This window comes from Salmo salar, chromosome 07, assembly GCF_965601325.2.
Source record: "Salmo salar chromosome 07, fSalSal1, whole genome shotgun sequence".
NCBI classification, from domain to species: domain Eukaryota; kingdom Metazoa; phylum Chordata; class Actinopteri; order Salmoniformes; family Salmonidae; genus Salmo; species Salmo salar.
Window position 1 is genome coordinate 23926662 of NC_138297.1, and position 18309 is coordinate 23944970.

At 42.7% G+C, this 18309-nt stretch overlaps 1 protein-coding gene and 1 pseudogene across 1 annotated transcript; one reads left to right on the forward strand and one right to left on the reverse strand.

Annotated features, from left to right (window-relative positions):
* Positions 1-18309, reverse strand: part of LOC123743870 (uncharacterized) — a 105149-nt pseudogene that overhangs the window by 38311 nt on the left and 48529 nt on the right.
* Positions 14372-15900, forward strand: LOC106608743 (uncharacterized). Its single transcript, XM_014206846.3, has 6 exons — positions 14372-14414; positions 14597-14941; positions 15040-15081; positions 15298-15429; positions 15590-15624; positions 15720-15900. Exons 1-6 carry the CDS (start codon positions 14372-14374, stop codon positions 15837-15839), a joined length of 717 nt encoding a protein of 238 aa, XP_014062321.3. The 3' UTR covers positions 15840-15900.

Genomic DNA, 18309 nt, shown 5'->3' on the forward strand with positions numbered 1-18309 from the left:
AACTTCCATTTTTCAAACATATGACTATTTTACAGCATTTTAAAGACAACACTCTCGTTAATCTAACCACACTGTCCGATTTCAAAAAGGCTTTACAGCGAAAGCAAAACATTACATTATGTCAGCAGAGTACCCAGCCAGAAATAATCAGACACCCATTTTTCAAGCTAGCATATAATGTCACAAAAAACAAAACCACAGCTAAATGCAGCACTAACCTTTGATGATCTTCATCAGATGACAACTCTAGGACATTATGTTATACAATGCATGCATGTTTTGTTCAATCAAGTTCATATTTATATCAAAAACAAGCTTTTTACATTAGCATGTGACGTTCAGAACTAGCATACCCCCAGCAAACATCCGGTGAATTTACTAAATTACTCACGATAAACGTTCACAAAAAGCATAACAATTATTTTAAGAATTATAGATACAGAACTCTCCTATGCACTCGATATGTCCGATTTTAAAATAGCTTTTCGGTGAAAGCACATTTTGCAATATTCTCAGTAGATAGCCCAGCCATCACGGCTAGCCATTTAGACACCGACCAAGTTTAGCCCTGATCAAACTCCGATTTACTATTACAAAAGTTTGATTACCTTTGTTGTCTTCGTCAGAATGCACTCCCAGGACTGCTACTTCAATAACAAATGTTGGTTTGGTCCAAAATAATCCATCGTTATATCCGAATAGCGGCGTTTTGTTCGTGCGTTCAAGACACTATCCGAAATGGTAAAGAAGGGTCGTGCGCATGGCGCAATTCGTGACAAAAAAATTCTAAATATTCCATTACCGTACTTCGAAGCATGTCAACCGCTGTTTAAAATCAATTTTTATGCCATTTTTCTCGTAGAAAAGCGATAATATTCCGACCGGGAATCTCCTTTTCGGCAAACAGAGGAAAAAAATCACAAAGACGGGGGCGGTCAGGTCACGCGCCTAAGCCCAGAGTCCCTTGATCGGCCACTTGAGAAAGGCGATAATGTGTTTCAGCCTGGGGCTGGAATGACGACATTCAGGTTTTTCCCGGGCTCTGAGCGCCTATGGACGACGTAGGAAGTATCACGTTAGAGCAGAGATCCTTAGTAAAAGATAGAGATGGCAAAGAAGTTCCAGAAATGGTCAGACAGGCTACTTCCTGTAAAGGAATCTCTCAGGTTTTGACCTGCCATTTGAGTTCTGTTATACTCACAGACACCATTCAAACAGTTTTAGAAACTTTAGGGTGTTTTCTATCCATATATAATAAGTATATGCATATTCTAGTTACTGGGTAGGATTAGTAACCAGATTAAATTGGGTACGTTTTTTATCCAGCCGTGAAAATACTGCCCCCTAGCCCTAACAGGTTAAAGATGTGAATGATACGGGGCGGTAATCATTTTGGCAGGTTACATTCACTTCCTTAGGCACAGGGACAATGGTGGTCTGCTTGAAACATGTAGGTGTTATGGACTCGTAAGTGAGAGGTTGAAAATGTCAGTGAAGTCACTTGCCAGTTTGTCTGCACATGCTTTGATTACACATCCTGGTAATCCGTTTGGCCCTGCGGCTTTGTGAATGTTGACCAGTTTAAAGATCTTGCTCACATCGGCAACCGAGAGCATTATCACACAGTCATCCAGAACAGTTGGTGCTCTCCTGCATTCTTCAGTGTTGCTTGCCTCGAAGCGAGCATAAAAGGTTTTTAGCTCGTCTGGTAGGCTTGCGTCACTGGGCAGCTCACGTCTGGGTTTCCCTTTGTAGTCTGTAATAGTTTTCAAGCCCTGCCACATCCGACAAACGTCAGAGTCGGTGTAGTAGGATTCAATCTTAATCCTGTATTGACACTTTGCTTGTTTGATGGTTCGTCTGAGGGCATAGCGGGATTTCTTATAATCGTCTGGATTAGTGTCCCACACCTTGAAAGCGGCAGCTCTAGCTTTTAGCTCGATGCGGATGTTGCCTGTAATCCATGGCTTCTGGTTGGGATATGTACGTATGGCCACTGTGGGGACGATGTCGTCGATGCACTTATTGATGAAGCTGATGACTGAGGTGGTATACTCCTCAATGCTCATATGCCAGTCTGTGCTAGCAAAACAGTCCTGTAGCGTAGCATCCGCGTCATCTGATCACTTCCATATTGAGCGAGTCACTGGTACTTTCTGCTTTAGTTTTTGCTTGTAAGCAGGAAGCAGAATTACTCCGATTTGCCAAATGGAGGGCGGGTGAGAGCTTTGTATGAATCTCTGTGTGTGGAGTAAAAGTGGTCTAGAGTTTTTTTCTCTTCTGGTTGCACATGTGACATGCTGGTAAAAATTTGGTAAAACTGATTTAAGTTTGCCTGCATTAAAGGCCCCGGCCAGTAGGAGCGCCGCTTCTGGATGAGGATTTTCTTGCTTGCTTATTGCCTTACAGAGTTGGTTGAATGCAGTCTTCGTGCCAGCATCAGTCTGTGGTGGTAAATAGATGGCTACGAATAATATAGATGAGAAATCTCTTGGTTGATAGTGTGGTCTACAGCTTATCATAAGGCACTCTACCTCAGTCGAGCAATATCTCAAGTCTTCTTTAATATTAGACATTGCGCACCAGCTGTTATTGACAAGTAGACACACACCCCCATCCCTCGTCTTACCAGACATAGCTTCTTCTCTGTTCTGCCGGTGCATGTGTCACAGCATTCATCGTCTTCAGAAGAAATAGAAAAGTCCTCGTCAGAAAAGGTAGACCAATACGCAGCGGAGGTCGTGTTCATCTTTGAATTTAATAAATCTCTAACGTGAACACGATACAAAAAACAATAAACAACGATAGTGCAACAGTTTTACAGGCTACAAAACACGCAATGCAAAAACAATCTCCCACAATTAGACAAACAAACACACCCAACTAATATAGGACTTCCAATCAAAGGCAACACCACACAGCTGCCTTCAATTGGAAGTCCACCCCAATTAACCAAACATAGACATACAACTAACTAGATAACACATAGAAATACATAAACACAGACCATAAACCAAAAACCCGGAAATACTAAATCAAACACCCTATTTTCCATAACACCACCCCGAACCACATAAAACAAATACCCTCTGCCACGTCCTGACCAAACTACAATACCAATTAACCTTATACTGGCCAGGACGTGACAGTACCCCCCCCCTTAAAGGTGCTAACCCCGGAAGCACCTTAACAAAAATAACCCCAAGCAACACCAAAAAGAACATTTCCCCCCTACTAAAGGGAGGGAAGGGAGGGTGGCTGCCGTCAACGACGGCACTGTGCTACACCCCCCCTCCCCAACCCACCTATCTCTGGAGGTGGCTCCGGCTCTGGCCGTTCCAGGCTGTCGGGGCAGTCTGGCAGCTCGGGACAGTCTGAGCAGTCTGGCAACTCAGGACAGTCTGGCCACTCGGGACAGTCTGGGCAGTCTGGCCACTCCGGCAGTTCAGGGCAGTCTGGCCACTCCGGCAGTTCAGGGCAGTCTGGCCACTCCGGCAGTTCAGGGCAGTCTGGACACTCCGGCAGTTCAGGGCAGTCTGGCCACTCGGGACAGTCTGGGCAGTCTGGCCACTCCGGCAGTTCAGGGCAGTCTGGACACTCCGGCAGTTCAGGGCAGTCTGGCCACTCCGGCAGTTCAGGGCAGTCTGGCCACTCCGGCAGTTCAGGGCAGTCTGGCCACTCCGGCAGCTCCGACGACTGTTGACTGGCGGGCAGCTCCGACGACTGTTGACTGGCGGGCAGCTCCGACGACTGTTGACTGGCGGGCAGCTCCGACGACTGTTGACTGGCGTGGCTGGGTTTACGCACTTGAAGGCTAGTGCGGGGAGCGGAAACAGGACGAGTCGGACTGGGTTGACGCACTTCCGGGTCCGCACGAGAGACAGGAGCTGGAAACCCAGGGCTATGGAGGCGCACAGTCGGTCTTGATCTTACCTCCTGCACAACCCGCCTTGGCTGGATGGAACTAGTAGCCCTGTACGAGCGGGGTGCTTGTACAGGGCAGACTGGGCTGTGCAGGGGCCTGATGGTAGCCGTGCGTAGAGCGGGAGTTGGGTAGCCTGGTCCTCGGAGGCGTACCGGCGACCAGATGCGCTGCGCAGGCATCCTCCTACCAGGCTGGATGCCCGCTCTAGCACGGCACCTGCGAGGGGCTGGAATAATGCGCACCGGACTGTGCGTGCGTATGGGTGAGATAGTGCGCTCCTCAGCGAAACATGGCGCTCTCCACCTCATACGCTCCTCCATATAACCACGGGTAGCTGGCTTCCGGCTCTTCCTATGCCTAGCCAAACTACCCGTGTGCCCCCCAAATTTTTTTATTGGGGGTGCCTCTCGTGCTTCAACGCCAGTCTTGATCCTCGGAAACGTTCCCGGTCCTTACCAGCCATACTCCATGGGCCTTCTCCGGCCATAACCTGCTCCCATGTCCATCTCTCCACATAGTCCGTATCCTGAGCGTGCTGCTCCTCTCTCCGCTGCTTGGTCTTGGTTTGGTGGGAGATCTGTCACAGCATTCATCGTCTTCAGAAGAAATAGAAAAGTCCTCGTCAGAAAAGGTAGACCAATACGCAGCGTAGGTCGTGTTCATCTTTGAATTTAATAAATCTCTAACGTGAACACGATACAAAAAACAATAAACAACGATAGTGCAACAGTTTTACAGGCTACAAAACACGCAATGCAAAAACAATCTCCCACAATTAGACAAACAAACACACCCAACTAATATAGGACTTCCAATCAAAGGCAACACCACACAGCTGCCTTCAATTGGAAGTCCACCCCAATTAACCAAACATAGACATACAACTAACTAGATAACACATAGAAATACATAAACACAGACCATAAACCAAAAACCCGGAAATACTAAATCAAACACCCTATTTTCCAAAACACCACCCCAAACCACATAAAACAAATACCCTCTGCCACGTCCTGACCAAACTACAATACCAATTAACCTTATACTGGCCAGGACGTGACAGCATGGAAAATCCCGCAAGCTCTATATTATCATTGTCGATTCGGTGAAACATATGATGTTATCGCAGTTAATGTCCGTTGGTAGGATAATCGTAGGTCATCAATTTTATTTTCCAATGATTGCATGATTGCCAGTTGAATGGATGGCAGTGGGAGTTTATTCGCTTGCCTACGGATTCTCAGAAGGCAGCCTGACCTGCGCCCCCTTTTCTTCACGCAAATGACAGGGATTTGGGCCTGTTCCCGGGAAGGCAGTATATCCTTCTCGTCGGACTCGTTAAAGTAGTGTGATGAAGTTTGACTTTGTTATACTTTGTACACAATATATGATGTACAGTATGAATGCCATATTATATTATATATTGTATGAATGCCAAACAAGAATACACTAAAAATGTGTGTTTTATTTTTAATTAGGGGTGACTATGGACACTTCATCCACAGTCCAAGTGAGTAATTTGGCATTATATTTTTTACTTGACGTTATACTGCTTCACATTCTCAATAAAATCTCATGCTTCATATAGGTCGCTAGCTAATTTAGTCATTGAGGATAAAGTACGTATCTCTCTCTCTCTTTATTTTAGAATCTGAACATGGACACCGAAAATTACGCTGCATTGAGCTTCTCAATAAACAAATCAGAGCATGGAAGAGGGAGAGGGCAGGGTGGAGAAGTGTCTGAGACATTGGCCGTGAAATACTTCCCATCAGTCTTGTTTGACTATGTTTACGTATCAGACTTTAACTACTGTGTAATGTTGGCCAGTATTGAATAAAAAATAGCATTTTTATTAAAATGTTGTATTTATTTATTGACAATTTGAACAGAAATATTGCAAAAAATGATTACTAGCGAATCTGCATCATCAACATATCAAAAGGCTGACGAAATGGCATTTTATGTTTACATTATGTCACCTAAGCTGACGAGCACTGAAACAGTTGAACAGACAGTAAACCACATTTGTGTTTGTAACAGCTGAAGGATTGAGAAACTGAATCATTACATTTATCTATTTCCTGACGAGGTAGATGATGAAGATGATTGTCAGACAGCAGAGGAGAAATCCAGTTCTCATATATGCTTCAGTCGCCACTTGAATGTCACCACCTGAAAGAATAAACCTTTTATATTTCCAAATTTTTATAATTGTATATAATATAGTATTGGCTAATACATTGTAATAACTAAAGGTCATGTTTGTATATTGTTAATATACAAGCATAACATATTTACCATGAATGTTCAGCTTGGTGCCAATCTGTATCTACCAACATTTGATGAGCACAAATCCATGCCTTTTGCGGCCAGTGGCCGTTGTGTCATTAGGCTTTATATAATAATTTGAATTCCCTTCTGCCTAAGCGTTGCGTGCTCTGAAGCACCTCTCACTCACATGGCTCTCCATCATGTGATTGGGTCTTTCTCACAGGAAGTGCCTGAATTCAATTTTATACACTAATTGTAGTCTCATCCATTAATTTCTAACGACCGGTAATTTTTGACCGGGAACACCACAGGTGTACAAAGTTAAATAAAAAACACAAATTGTAATGAAAATCATCAAAATGTATTTTGTGTGTTCATATGCCCTGTGTGGACAGTCATGACAATCAGATTAAATTAACTACATTTTTCAGAGAGAGAACTTGTAAATTGGTCCAATTCGACTGGAAACTTAATAGAGGCCATTACTCTGTTTTCTCACACAATTGTATAGCAACATGAGCTTATGGGATCTCATGAATACATTTGCATTAATGTCAGAGTGATTAGAGGGACAATAGAGTGCTGAGTACCAGGCAGTTAGTAAGTTTGGTATGCTACTAATGACCAGCAGCAGCATCAGAGCTTGGACAAGCCTAATTACCGTGACTAAAAGGTCACGTGGAATTTGACTGCCTTAATGACTCGTGACCGTCGGTGTGGCGATAATAGGGTCACCGCAACAGCCCTGCTCCTGTCTTCATGGGTGTAAATAAATCCTAGATGGGATTCTCCTGAACTGATAGACACTGTGTTCCCCGGCACAAGTCTCAGTGTGTATTGTATAGTTCAGAGTAACAGAGTCTCCTGGCTGGACTGACTCATACACAGGCTGCTGAAGCACAGTCTTACTGTTGAACTCTGAACCTGAAAAGAGTGTTTATATGTCAGAAAATATTGAATATTCTGTAAGTCCGTATCCAAAATGTCACTTTTTTCACTGCTCTTTGTGTATAAATTCTGATATCTTTGAATGTCCGTAAATATTAAAATACATTTCTCAGTACTATACCTTTTACATTGACAGTGGTTCCTTTTCCTAATTCTACCACATTTGAGTGCGTGCTTCCACAGTAGTAGATGGCTGAATCCGAGCATTTCATGTCTGAGATGCTGAGGTGATTTGCACATTTGCAGTTTTTTACTGAGAAGTGATGGTTATCCTTAAACTCATGGCAAAATGTTTTACCTTTGTCATACAGTACTTATAGATGGTTGAGATGAGTTGAGGGTTTTCTTCCAAGGGTTGCTTGTATCAGTGCACGGCCATGCCACCCTTATGGAAGCACTGAAAAGACAATGTGTCTACAACATTGGTTGACATGAGACCACTCGCCTGTATGGCAGAGGACTCAGTCCCAGCTAACATATGAACTACAACAAAACAAAAGACAACATCTTACACAAATAAATAAACTTCATATAGATTAAAATACAAGGTTGGATTGCCTCAACGTGTCTGTGAATGTTAATAAAATAAATGGTGTCATTATTGCAGGTGTAGAGGAATGCTTGTGTTCCTAGCTCCAACAATTAACAATATACACAAATCTAAAAGTAAAAGAAAGAAATATATAATTATTAGGACCAGCAACGTCAGAGTGGCATTGACTAAATACAGTAGAATATAATACAGTATATACATATGAGATAAGTAAAGCAGTAGGTAAACAGTGAACAGGCCGTGGCTTAGATGGTTGATGTCCTTGATGATCTTTTTGGCCTTCCTGTGACATCGGGTGCTGTAGGTGTCCTGGAGGGCAGGCAGTGTGTCCCAGGTGATGCGTTGGGCAGACCGTACCACCCTCAGGAGAGCCCTGCTGTTTCAGGCGGTGCAGTTGCCGTACCAGGTGGTGATAAAGCCCGACAGGATGCTCTCAATTGTGCATATGTAAAAGTTTCTGAGGGTCTTAGGAGCTAAGCCAAATTTCTTCAGCCTCCTGATGTTGAAGAGGTGCTGTTGGAGCTTCTTCACCCCACTGTCTGTGTGGGCGGACAATTTCAGATTGTCAGTGATGTGTATGCTGAGGAACTTGAGGAACCACCTTCTCCACTGCGGTCCCGTTGGTGTGGATAGGGGTGTGCTCCCTCTCCTGAAGTCTACGATCATCTCCTTTGTTTTGTTGACGTTGAGATAGAGGTTATTTTCCTGGCCCCACTCTGCCAGGGCCCTCACCTCCTCCCTGTAGGCTGTCTCATCATTGTTGGTAATCAGGCCTACTATTGTTGTGTCAATTGCAAACTTGATGATTGAGTTGGAGGTGTGCGTGGCCACGCAGTCATGGGTGAAAAGGGAGTACAGGAGGGGGCTGAGCACGCACCCTTGTTGGGCCCCTGTGTTGAGGATCAGCGAAGTGGAGGTGTTGTTTCCTACCTTCAACCCCTGGGGCGGCCCGTCAGGAAGTCCAGGATGCAGTTGCACAGTCAGACCCAGGCCCCCGAGCTTAATGATGAGCTTGGAGGTTACTATGGTATTGAAGGCTGAGATATAGTCAATGAATAGCATTCTGATGAAGGTATTTCTCTTGTCCAGATGGGATAGCGTGGTGTGCAGTGCGATTGCGATTGCATCGTCTGTGGATCTATTGGGGCAGTAAACTAATTTAAGTGGGTCATGGGTGTCAGGTAAGGTAGAGGTAATATGATCCTTAATCCATAGAGCAGTAGAAGTTGTAGGAAGGTTCTGGCCATTCTGTGTGCAGATCTATTCTGCTCTGTCTGGTTGTGAATCATTCACGTTGAGATCACAGTGAGATCAAAGGGGATTGTATTGGTAGGGGGCATGGTAGTTGGTATTGGACCACAATGTCTATTTACAGAAAGCAGAATTGACACAGACATTTTATGTGGAATTTAAAAACAGAAATGTAGCATATTTACATTCAATCAAAATAGAGATAGGTGTTTGGGTTTGATTCGGTTGGGTTCATATAGGTCAGCGTTTCTCAAACTAAAGGTTGCGACCCCATGTAGTGTCTGTCCCCTGATTTAAAAATGGGGTTACGAGAAAAAAATCTGAAATAAAATGTACAAAATTGGTCTTGGTTCATAGAACCAGGGTTACGTCAGTAACCTCTGGTAGACGTGAGTTGTGGTTGTAATAAACAGATTGGTTTCTGTTTTCTTCATACAAATGTGTCTATGTTTTGAACGGTTTAATATTCAAAATATGATTTTTTTTTATTGAACCTTAATTTAACTAGGCAAGTCAGTTAAGAATACATTCTTAATTATAATGACTCTGGGCCAATTGTGCGCCGATCTATTAGACTCCCAATCCCCGCCGGTTTTGATACAGCTTGGAATCGAACCAGGGTCTGTAGTGACGTCTCTAGCACTGAAATGCAGTGCATTAGACCCCCATGCCACTCGGGAGCCCAATTATGACCCCATCCCTGAAAGATAAGACTCTTAGGAACACGTATGTGTCTTCTCTTTCCCTCTAGAATTCCCACAAGCACCCAGGACTCATTAGAACAGAGTGGACAAGACCAGGCACTAAATAAGATTGGGAAGGAAAAAAACATAATCAATGATGATATTCTTTGCTACAAAAAAGATCATACAACTTTATTGCCTAGTGATCTTTTGAACTTCCCAATACATTTCTGATGCATTTCAGTCACTTCAAACCATACTTCCTTCAGATTGAAATACTGTCAAAAGTACAGTCGGACTGATTTGTACTAGACCAATTAAAAAGTAAACATTGGCCATTGATTGCATCACTCTTTTTGCATGGTTGGGTCTCAAACATTTTTGGATATCGAAATGGGGTCGCAGGCCAAAAAAGTTTGGGAACAACTGATGTAGGTGTTTGGGTTTGGTGGCATTCATAGGTGACCACAAGGCTTCACCCTACAGATGGATTATACATGTTCAAACTAACTATCCACCAGCCCTAACCCTTAACCCCAGGCGTAGCCTAACTCTAACCCTAGCCCTAACCTCAGCCCTGACCCTAGTCCTAGCTGTAACACTAGCCTAACCCTACCCTAACCCTAGCCTGACTGAAGCTACAGCTACAAAGGTAGACAGGTCTTTTCAGGTGTTTTTGCGAGAAGGGGGTAGCTGCAGTCCAATATGGTGACTGGAGAATGGCCGAGTGGATGTGTCAAAAGGAAAGTAGAGGATGTCTGGAAATAAGTTGGTGTGTCAAAAGCTCTCTGCTATAAGTTAGACTGTTTTGACTTAATTTTCTTACCACACAAATACGATACACTGAGCTAACAAACAGTAAGAGTTTTAGACGTCTGTTTTGAAGCCAGAGCATGGCTCTGAGTCGTATTTCTCTGTTAGTTTTACACAAATAATTGTACATTTTGAGTTATAAAACTGAGGATTGTTTATTTGCTATTAAGAGTACTGGTTATGGGTGTACTGTTGCTTCATGTGTTGTATGTGTGTGCTTACTGTGACTGTCCCCTGATATTGGCTACTACAGTTGGTAGCTACTTCCTACGCCACTGAGTAGTATAGTGTATGTATTTATCAAGGTGACATTATTATGGTTATCAAAATTAGTTATTGTGTGTGCTTCTATCCTACTTGAAATACAATAATAGGATGGTAAAACATGGCCATGTTAGCTACCGCCGGCACATCGATACAACACCAGTGCACTGGTCGCCGGCTTATCGCCTCGTCATTCAGCCAAATGGCAACAAATCTGCCCAATTAGCTTATTTGATTTCTATACATCCACTCCTTTCAACACACCCACTAGCCCATATTCCTGTCGCCATATTGGGCTGCAGCTACCCATACTTGTTTTTAGCTCATGATCATAGCATGTAGATCTGTCGGGTGTCAGAGCTACAAACCCAGGGGTTCCCAAACTTTTTTGCCCGCAACCCCATTTTGATATCAAAACATTTTACGACGCCACCATGTAAAAAAAGTAATGTAATCAAAGGCCAATGTTTACATTTATGAATAGGAGCTATGACAGTCTATTACAAATCATTCTAACAGTAGTTTTGACCGTTTTTCAATGTGAAGGAAGTATCATTTGAAGTGACTGAAATGCATCAAAAAGGTATTTGGAAGTTCAGAAGATCACCAGGCAATACATTTGTATGATATTGGGTTTAGAAAAGAATATCATTGATGTTCATTTTCCCCCAGTCTGAGTTAGTGCCTGGTCTTGTCCAGTCTGTTCTGTTCTGGCATCTGGGAATTGTAGAGGGAAACACAAGACACATACGTGTTCCTGAGAGTATTATCCTTCATTGATGGGGTCATAATATTTTGTAGTTTAAATCATTTCAAAGATAGCGCCACATTTGTAGGAAGAAACCTGAAACCACTCTGTTTATTACAACCATCATCTAGTGGCTACCGAAGGTTACTGACGTAATCTCGGTACTATGAACCAAACGCAAATGTTTTATTTTTATTTTATACGTGTTCCTGAGTATTATCCTTCAGTGATGGGGTCATAATATTTAGTTGTTCCTGTCACCTCACACTATGGTTGATGCACATGTCACCTTTTTAATGTCAGTTAAAAAACCAACAGCAGGAAATGGCCATTAGCTGACACCTATTATCACGAATCAAGGTAAGACCCAAGTGCAGTCTGTGTGAAGTAACAATGTTTATTGTAACCACAGGGGCAGGTCAAGGCAGGCAGGGGTCGATAATCCAGAGCAGAGGCCAAGTTATAGGACGGCAGGCAGGCTCAAGTCAGGCAGAGGTCGGTAATCCAGAGGCGGAGCAAAGGTACAGGACGGCAGGCAGGCTCAGGGTCAGACACAGGAAGTGGTCAGGCAGGCGGGTACAGGGTCAGGACAGGACAAAGGTCAAAAACCAGGAGGACGAGAAAAAGAGAGACTAGGGAAAAACAGGAGCTAAGACGAAACACTGGTAGGCTTGAACAAACAAGACGAACTGGCAACGGACAGACAGAAAACACAGGTATAAATACACAGGGGTTAATGGGGAAGATGGGCGACACCTGGAGGGGGGTGGTGAAACAGATCAGGACATGACACCTATAGAGGACCCTTTGCACATATTTGAATCAAACTCTGATGCCGCAATACACTGCGGTTGAAGTGACCGATCACACATAGGCATGTTCTTCATGGTGGACTTTGGAGAAAACGTTCAGTAATTATTACTGTTCATTTCACTTTAAAATATGGTTAATTATTGTACATATAGGTGCAGATACAGTGTAAGAATCTGAAACATATCAGAATGTTAATCAGCTGATTATTCAGGACTTTATTAACCAGCCTCTCAAAGCACTTCATGATGACAGAAGTGAGTGCAACGGGCAATAGTCATAGAGTTCAGTTACCTTTGCTTTCTTGGGTAATGGAACAATGGTGGACATCTTGAAGCAAGTGGGGACAGCAGAGTGGGATAGGGAGATATTGAATGTGTCCGTAAACACTCCAGCCAGCTGGTCTGCGCATTCTCTGAGGACGCGACTAGGGATGCCGTATTAAACACGTCGACCACGGAGAACGAGAGCCCACAGTCCCTGGGAGCGGGCCGCGTCTTTGGCACGGGAAACAGAATATGTTACAGTCCCTCATGTCTCTCTGGAAGGAGATCCTTGTTCTGAGATTGGCGAGTGATATACTCAGAAGCGGTGGATGGTGTGCCCCCCTCCTGAGTCGGACTAGAAGTCCGCTCCGAATACCTCTTCTCCGCCGGGCGGTGACTTGGAACAGCCTCTGGGATAAGTTAAATTGCCCTGGGGGGTACGAACAAAGGATCCAATTCGGGAAAGTCGTAATCCTGGTCGTAATGCTGTTAAGTTACCGCCACTCTGATATCCCAAAGTGTGTAATAACACAAAAAATGTTCTGGGCTAATAATATAAGAAATAACGCATAAAAAAACAAAACACTACAAAGTTGCTTTGGAGCTAGAAGCAGAGCTGCCTTTTCTGTCAGCGCCATCTTACTATCTAATAGCTGTCATGCTAATATCTGTCATATTTTTCAAAACCAGTGTCTTGAGTGGAAAAGTCTACCTCTGTAGAACAACCCTTCTCAAATTACGTTATTTAGTTCCTGAGATTAATTTTATGTGAGCAGCGAGGACAGCTAAGTGGTAGGCTAAGTGCCCCTGTGGCTTGACCTAACCCAGATTACAAAAGACCGGATGGGCAGAACTGAACGTCCTGTTGGGCTAAAATTATTGTGTTTATCTTCTATGATCTAACTATTCTTTCAAATGTAGTGCAGCGAAACTCAGAATGCCACTTTTTGGATGAAGAGTGGTTTAGCAAAAGCCTGGCCTTTATTTTGAAAGATTATCAGATAATGTTATTTGAACAACCCACACCCCTTTAAGTTATACAATGGGTGAAGAACAAATCCCTGCTCCTGCCAGGGCGGACTGGGACCAGAAATCATCCCTGGCATATCAAACACACCAGCCTATTTACTTCCATGAGGCCCCCACACCAGCAATTATTTTTATTTGAGGCCCCAATTTAGAATGTAGTATTTTATTAGGATCCCCAATTAGCTGCTGCCAATCAATCAATCAATCACTCAAATGTATTTATAAAGCCCTTTTTATATCAGCAGATGTCACAAAGTGCTATATAGAAACCCAGCTTAAAACACCAAACAGCAAGCAATGCAGATGTAAAGGCACGGTGGCTACGAAAAACTCCCTAGAAAGGCAGAAACCTAGGAAGAAACCTAGAGAGGAACCAGGCTCTGAGGGGTGGCCAGTCCTTTTCTGGCTGTGCCAGGTGAAGATTATACGAGTACATGGCCAGATTGTTCTTCAAGATGATCACAGTGGTTGTAGAGGGTGCAACAGGTCTTCAATGTAGAAAAGAGTAAAAATAAAGTAAAACCCTTGAATGAGTAGGTGTTCTAAAACTTTTGAGCGGTGGTGTAATTATTCAATCTAACCATGCTGAGCATCATCATTGAGAAAACAGATTCAGATTTGCTTCGCATTCTCTCTCTCAAACCAAATGCAAGAGTGGAAAACCCGTGGCTTGTTATCAATCTGGGGTTTATGCAGCTATATGGTTGTCACACTATGTACCGCCCATAATTACAAGTTACTTTCATCTCTCATGTTTGAAGATTCAGTCCTTCCTTAATAGTCTGGCAGTGTAGATGTACACACAGAATGGCATGCATATATGTATCAGCTCTAGTCCTCTACGGCTTCTGTAAGATACTTTATCTTCATTTCAGATTTTAATAGATTTGGTCTGTCAAATAGTTGTGACTGTGTCTAGTGTGCAAAAGATTGTGTGTGTGAACAATAACTTTTTATTCAATCACACCAGATGTACTTTCCATAAGAATTCCACAGAAAGTTATGTTTCTAAATCTGTTTTCTCTCCTTCAGGTTTGACCCCTGTCATCTTGGTCTCTCCGCCACCCTCAGTGGTGGTCCATCCTGGGGATAATGTCACCCTACAGTGCACTGATGTCCTTAAAGGACCAGGGCACGTTGCCTGGTTCAAACAAGTCAACGTCTCAGAGCCTCTGTGCATCGTGTCTATGTACAACTCTCAGCCGTATGTCACGCATCACAATGGTTTTCAGCCCAGCCATATGGAAATGTTCATCAACAATAAAATAATCTTCCTCAAAATCACAGAGGTGGATGTAGCTGATTCTGGTCTGTACTGCTGTGGAATGTACGATCAATACTTCATCTTCACCAACATGACTTTCCTGATGGTTCCAGGTAATCTTTTCAATCATTTCTCAGCTGTGACTACTACAAGTTAACTTTCAATCAAGTTTATGTAGTAGGAAAATTCAACTGTCCTATTCATCCAAAAGGTTACAAGGATTCTGACAAAGAGCCAGAGCAACGTTCTGAAGGTATGCTACGTCTGTTATTGTATGGTGAAAATAATTTAAAACATCAATTTTAGCCCATATCTTCGATATGAGCTAATAATTGTTAGATTAATTGGGTGTAATTGTTATACTTCTGATTCTAAATTAAGAGTTTTGATAAGAGAGGATGATAGATCAATGAACCTCTTCCCACTGGTTGTGATGGGTGGTAGTGTAATGGAACAATCTGTATTGTAGGAGAGGATGATGAACCCATCATGTACCCCTTTCCTCTGGTTGAGATCCTGGGTGTTGTGACTGCTGTCCTCCTGATAATCATCCTCATCTTGGTCCTCAAGATCATACAAGATGCAAAAAGACAAAACACAGGTAGCAGCATATAATTTCATGATTATATGTGGCCTGTGAACTACACCTTTAATTTAGATGTTTATCCCATGACATACTGTACACTGAAGAGTCAGTGTGTACACTAGAATAGAATGATCCGCTAATCTGTTCTCTCGTCTCTCTTTTATATCATATTCAGGACCTGATTCTCAAAGACAACCACAAAATTATCAGGTAAATGCTGTATGATTAAATACTGAAATATAAGCAATTCAGAAACGGTGAAAATTACACCCGTAGCCTATTTCATGATGTTCGCAAATCCACAGATCCAAGATCCAGATGCATTGAATTATGCTGCCCTGAATTTCACCTCCAAGAAGATGAAGATGGAGAGGAGAAGAGAGAAGGAGCTGGACACCCATGTAGTGTATGCTGCTACAAGATGACAACGTGGAGGAGGTTGGAAGAGGAGGAAAATTGGTTGGCCATATCTTTGAATATATTGATTTGCCATATCTTTCAATACAAGTTTAAATCTTGCTATATTGTATCTGTGTAGATGAATTACATGTATTGAAATGTAAATCAGTAAATATCTCTGTAGTGTTTGTTAGTTGTACCTCAGGGCCACTCTAGCTCTCTCCAACTCACAGCTCAGTGGTACAGGGTGTGGTTAGAGAGTTAGAAGTAAAAACACAACTGTTTAACGGCCGCAGAGGAGCAGTTGCCTCTTCTGGCCTCTCTTAACTTAGATCTCTGTTGTGTGTGTGTTAGTGATTTGGTATTTTTTTGTTTAAAGGGTGTGCCCAGCAGTAGACAATTGCATAATACTGATCACATAGAAAGAGATAAAGAGATAAATCAAAATTGCCTTTCTTATGATGTTATTCACCCCTTAGTATTTCCTGTCTTGGCTTTGCACTGATCACATACCCCTATTGTGAGATGCACCTTATAAGGAGAATATGATTTGGGTCTGAGGTAGAGGAGGGACCAGTGAGGGTACGCATCACTTCCTGTGGTATGAGTGAAAGGAAGGAGCAGCTCAGTGTAAAGTGAGACCTATTGAGGCTAACATCACCGGGTCTCTCATAGACAAACACTGGGGGATTAAATGTCCCTTATGCTCTCTCTCTCTCTCTCTCTCTCTCTCTCGTCAGATTTCCGGTCTTAAAGCATTCAACAAGAGGACAAAGTGCAGATAAAGATTGAGTGTCTCAATAGTTTTGTCAACTCTTCCTTTATGAACAAGGTACAAGGTACTGGTAACAAACAAAGGTTTGAAATTAGGCCAACAAGAATATACAGTTGAAGTCGGAAGTTTACATACACCTTAGCCAAATACATTTAAACTCAGTTTTTCACAATTCCTGACATTTAATCCTAGTAAAAATTCCTTGCTCGCACATGCTTTTTCAGTTCTGCCCACAAATTTTCTATAGGATTGAGGTCAGGGCTTTGTGATGGCCACTCCAATACCTTGACATTGTTGTCCTTAAGCCATTTGGCCACAACTTTGGAAGCATGCTTGGGGTCATTGTCCATTTGGAAGACCCATTTGTAATCAAGTTTTAACTTCCTGACTGATGTCTTGAGATGTTGCTTCAATATATCCACATAATTTTCATTCCTTATGATGCCATCTATTTTGTGAAGTGCACCAGTCCCTACTGCAGCAAAGTACCCCCACAACATGATGCTGCCACTCCTGTGCGTCACGGTTGCGATGGTGTTCTTTGGCTTGCTAGCCTCCCCCTTTTTCCTCCAAACATACGATGGTCATTATGGCCAAACAGTTCTATTTTTGTTTCATCAGACCAGAGGACATTTCTCCAAAAAGTACGATCTTTGTCCCCATGTGCAGCTGCAAACCGTAGTCTGGCGTTTTTAAGGTGGTTTTGGAGCAGTGGCTTCTTCCTTGCTGAGCAGCCTTTATGTCAATATAGGAATTGTTTTACTGTGGATATAGATACTTTTGTACCTGTTTCCGCCAGCATCTTCACAAGGTCCTTTGTTGTTGTTCTGGGATTGATTTGCACTTTTCGCAACAAAGTATGTTCATCTCTAGGAGACAGAACGCGTCTTCTTTCTGAGCGATATCATGGCTGCGTGGTCCCTTGGTGCTTATACTTGCATACTATTGTTTGTAGAGATGAACGTGGTACCTACAGGCATTTGGAAATTGCTCCCAAGGATGAACCAGACTTGTGGAGGTCTACAATTTTTTTCTGAGGTCTTGGCTGATTTCTTTTGTTTTTCCCATGATGTCAACCAAAGAGGCACTGAGTTTGAAGGTAGGCCTTGAAATACATCCACACGTACACCTCCAATTGAATCAAATGATGTCAATTAGCCTAAAAGAAGCATTTAAAGCCATGACATAATTTTCTGGAATTTTCCAAGCTGTTTAAAGGCACAGTCAACTCAGTGTATGTAAACTTCTGACCCACTGGAATTGTGATACAGTGAATCTGTGAAATAATCTGTCTGTAAACAATTGTCGGAAAAACTACTTGTGTCATGCACAAAGTTGATGTCCGAACCTACTTGCCAAAACAATAGTTTGTTAACAAGAATTTTGCGGAGTGGTTTAAAAACAAGTTTTAATGACTCCAACTTAAGTGTATGTAAACTTCCGACTTCAACTGTATATTTCATTCAATGCTGTTAGTGTTACATCTAATATTAGTATTTAATGTTGGACGCCAATGATGAAAACCAGAGCCAGAAATGCAGCTTTTATGAAGTGGTGGGTAAATGTGCATTGTGGATGATTACTTTAACCCTTGGACTGGGCTGGGTTGGGGTCGGTAATATTAGCAGCACTAAAGATCATTGACTGTATACTGTCCAAACATCAAAAGAGAAATCCTATCAGTAAATGTTTAGTTTCTCTCAAACAATAAGCTTGATACA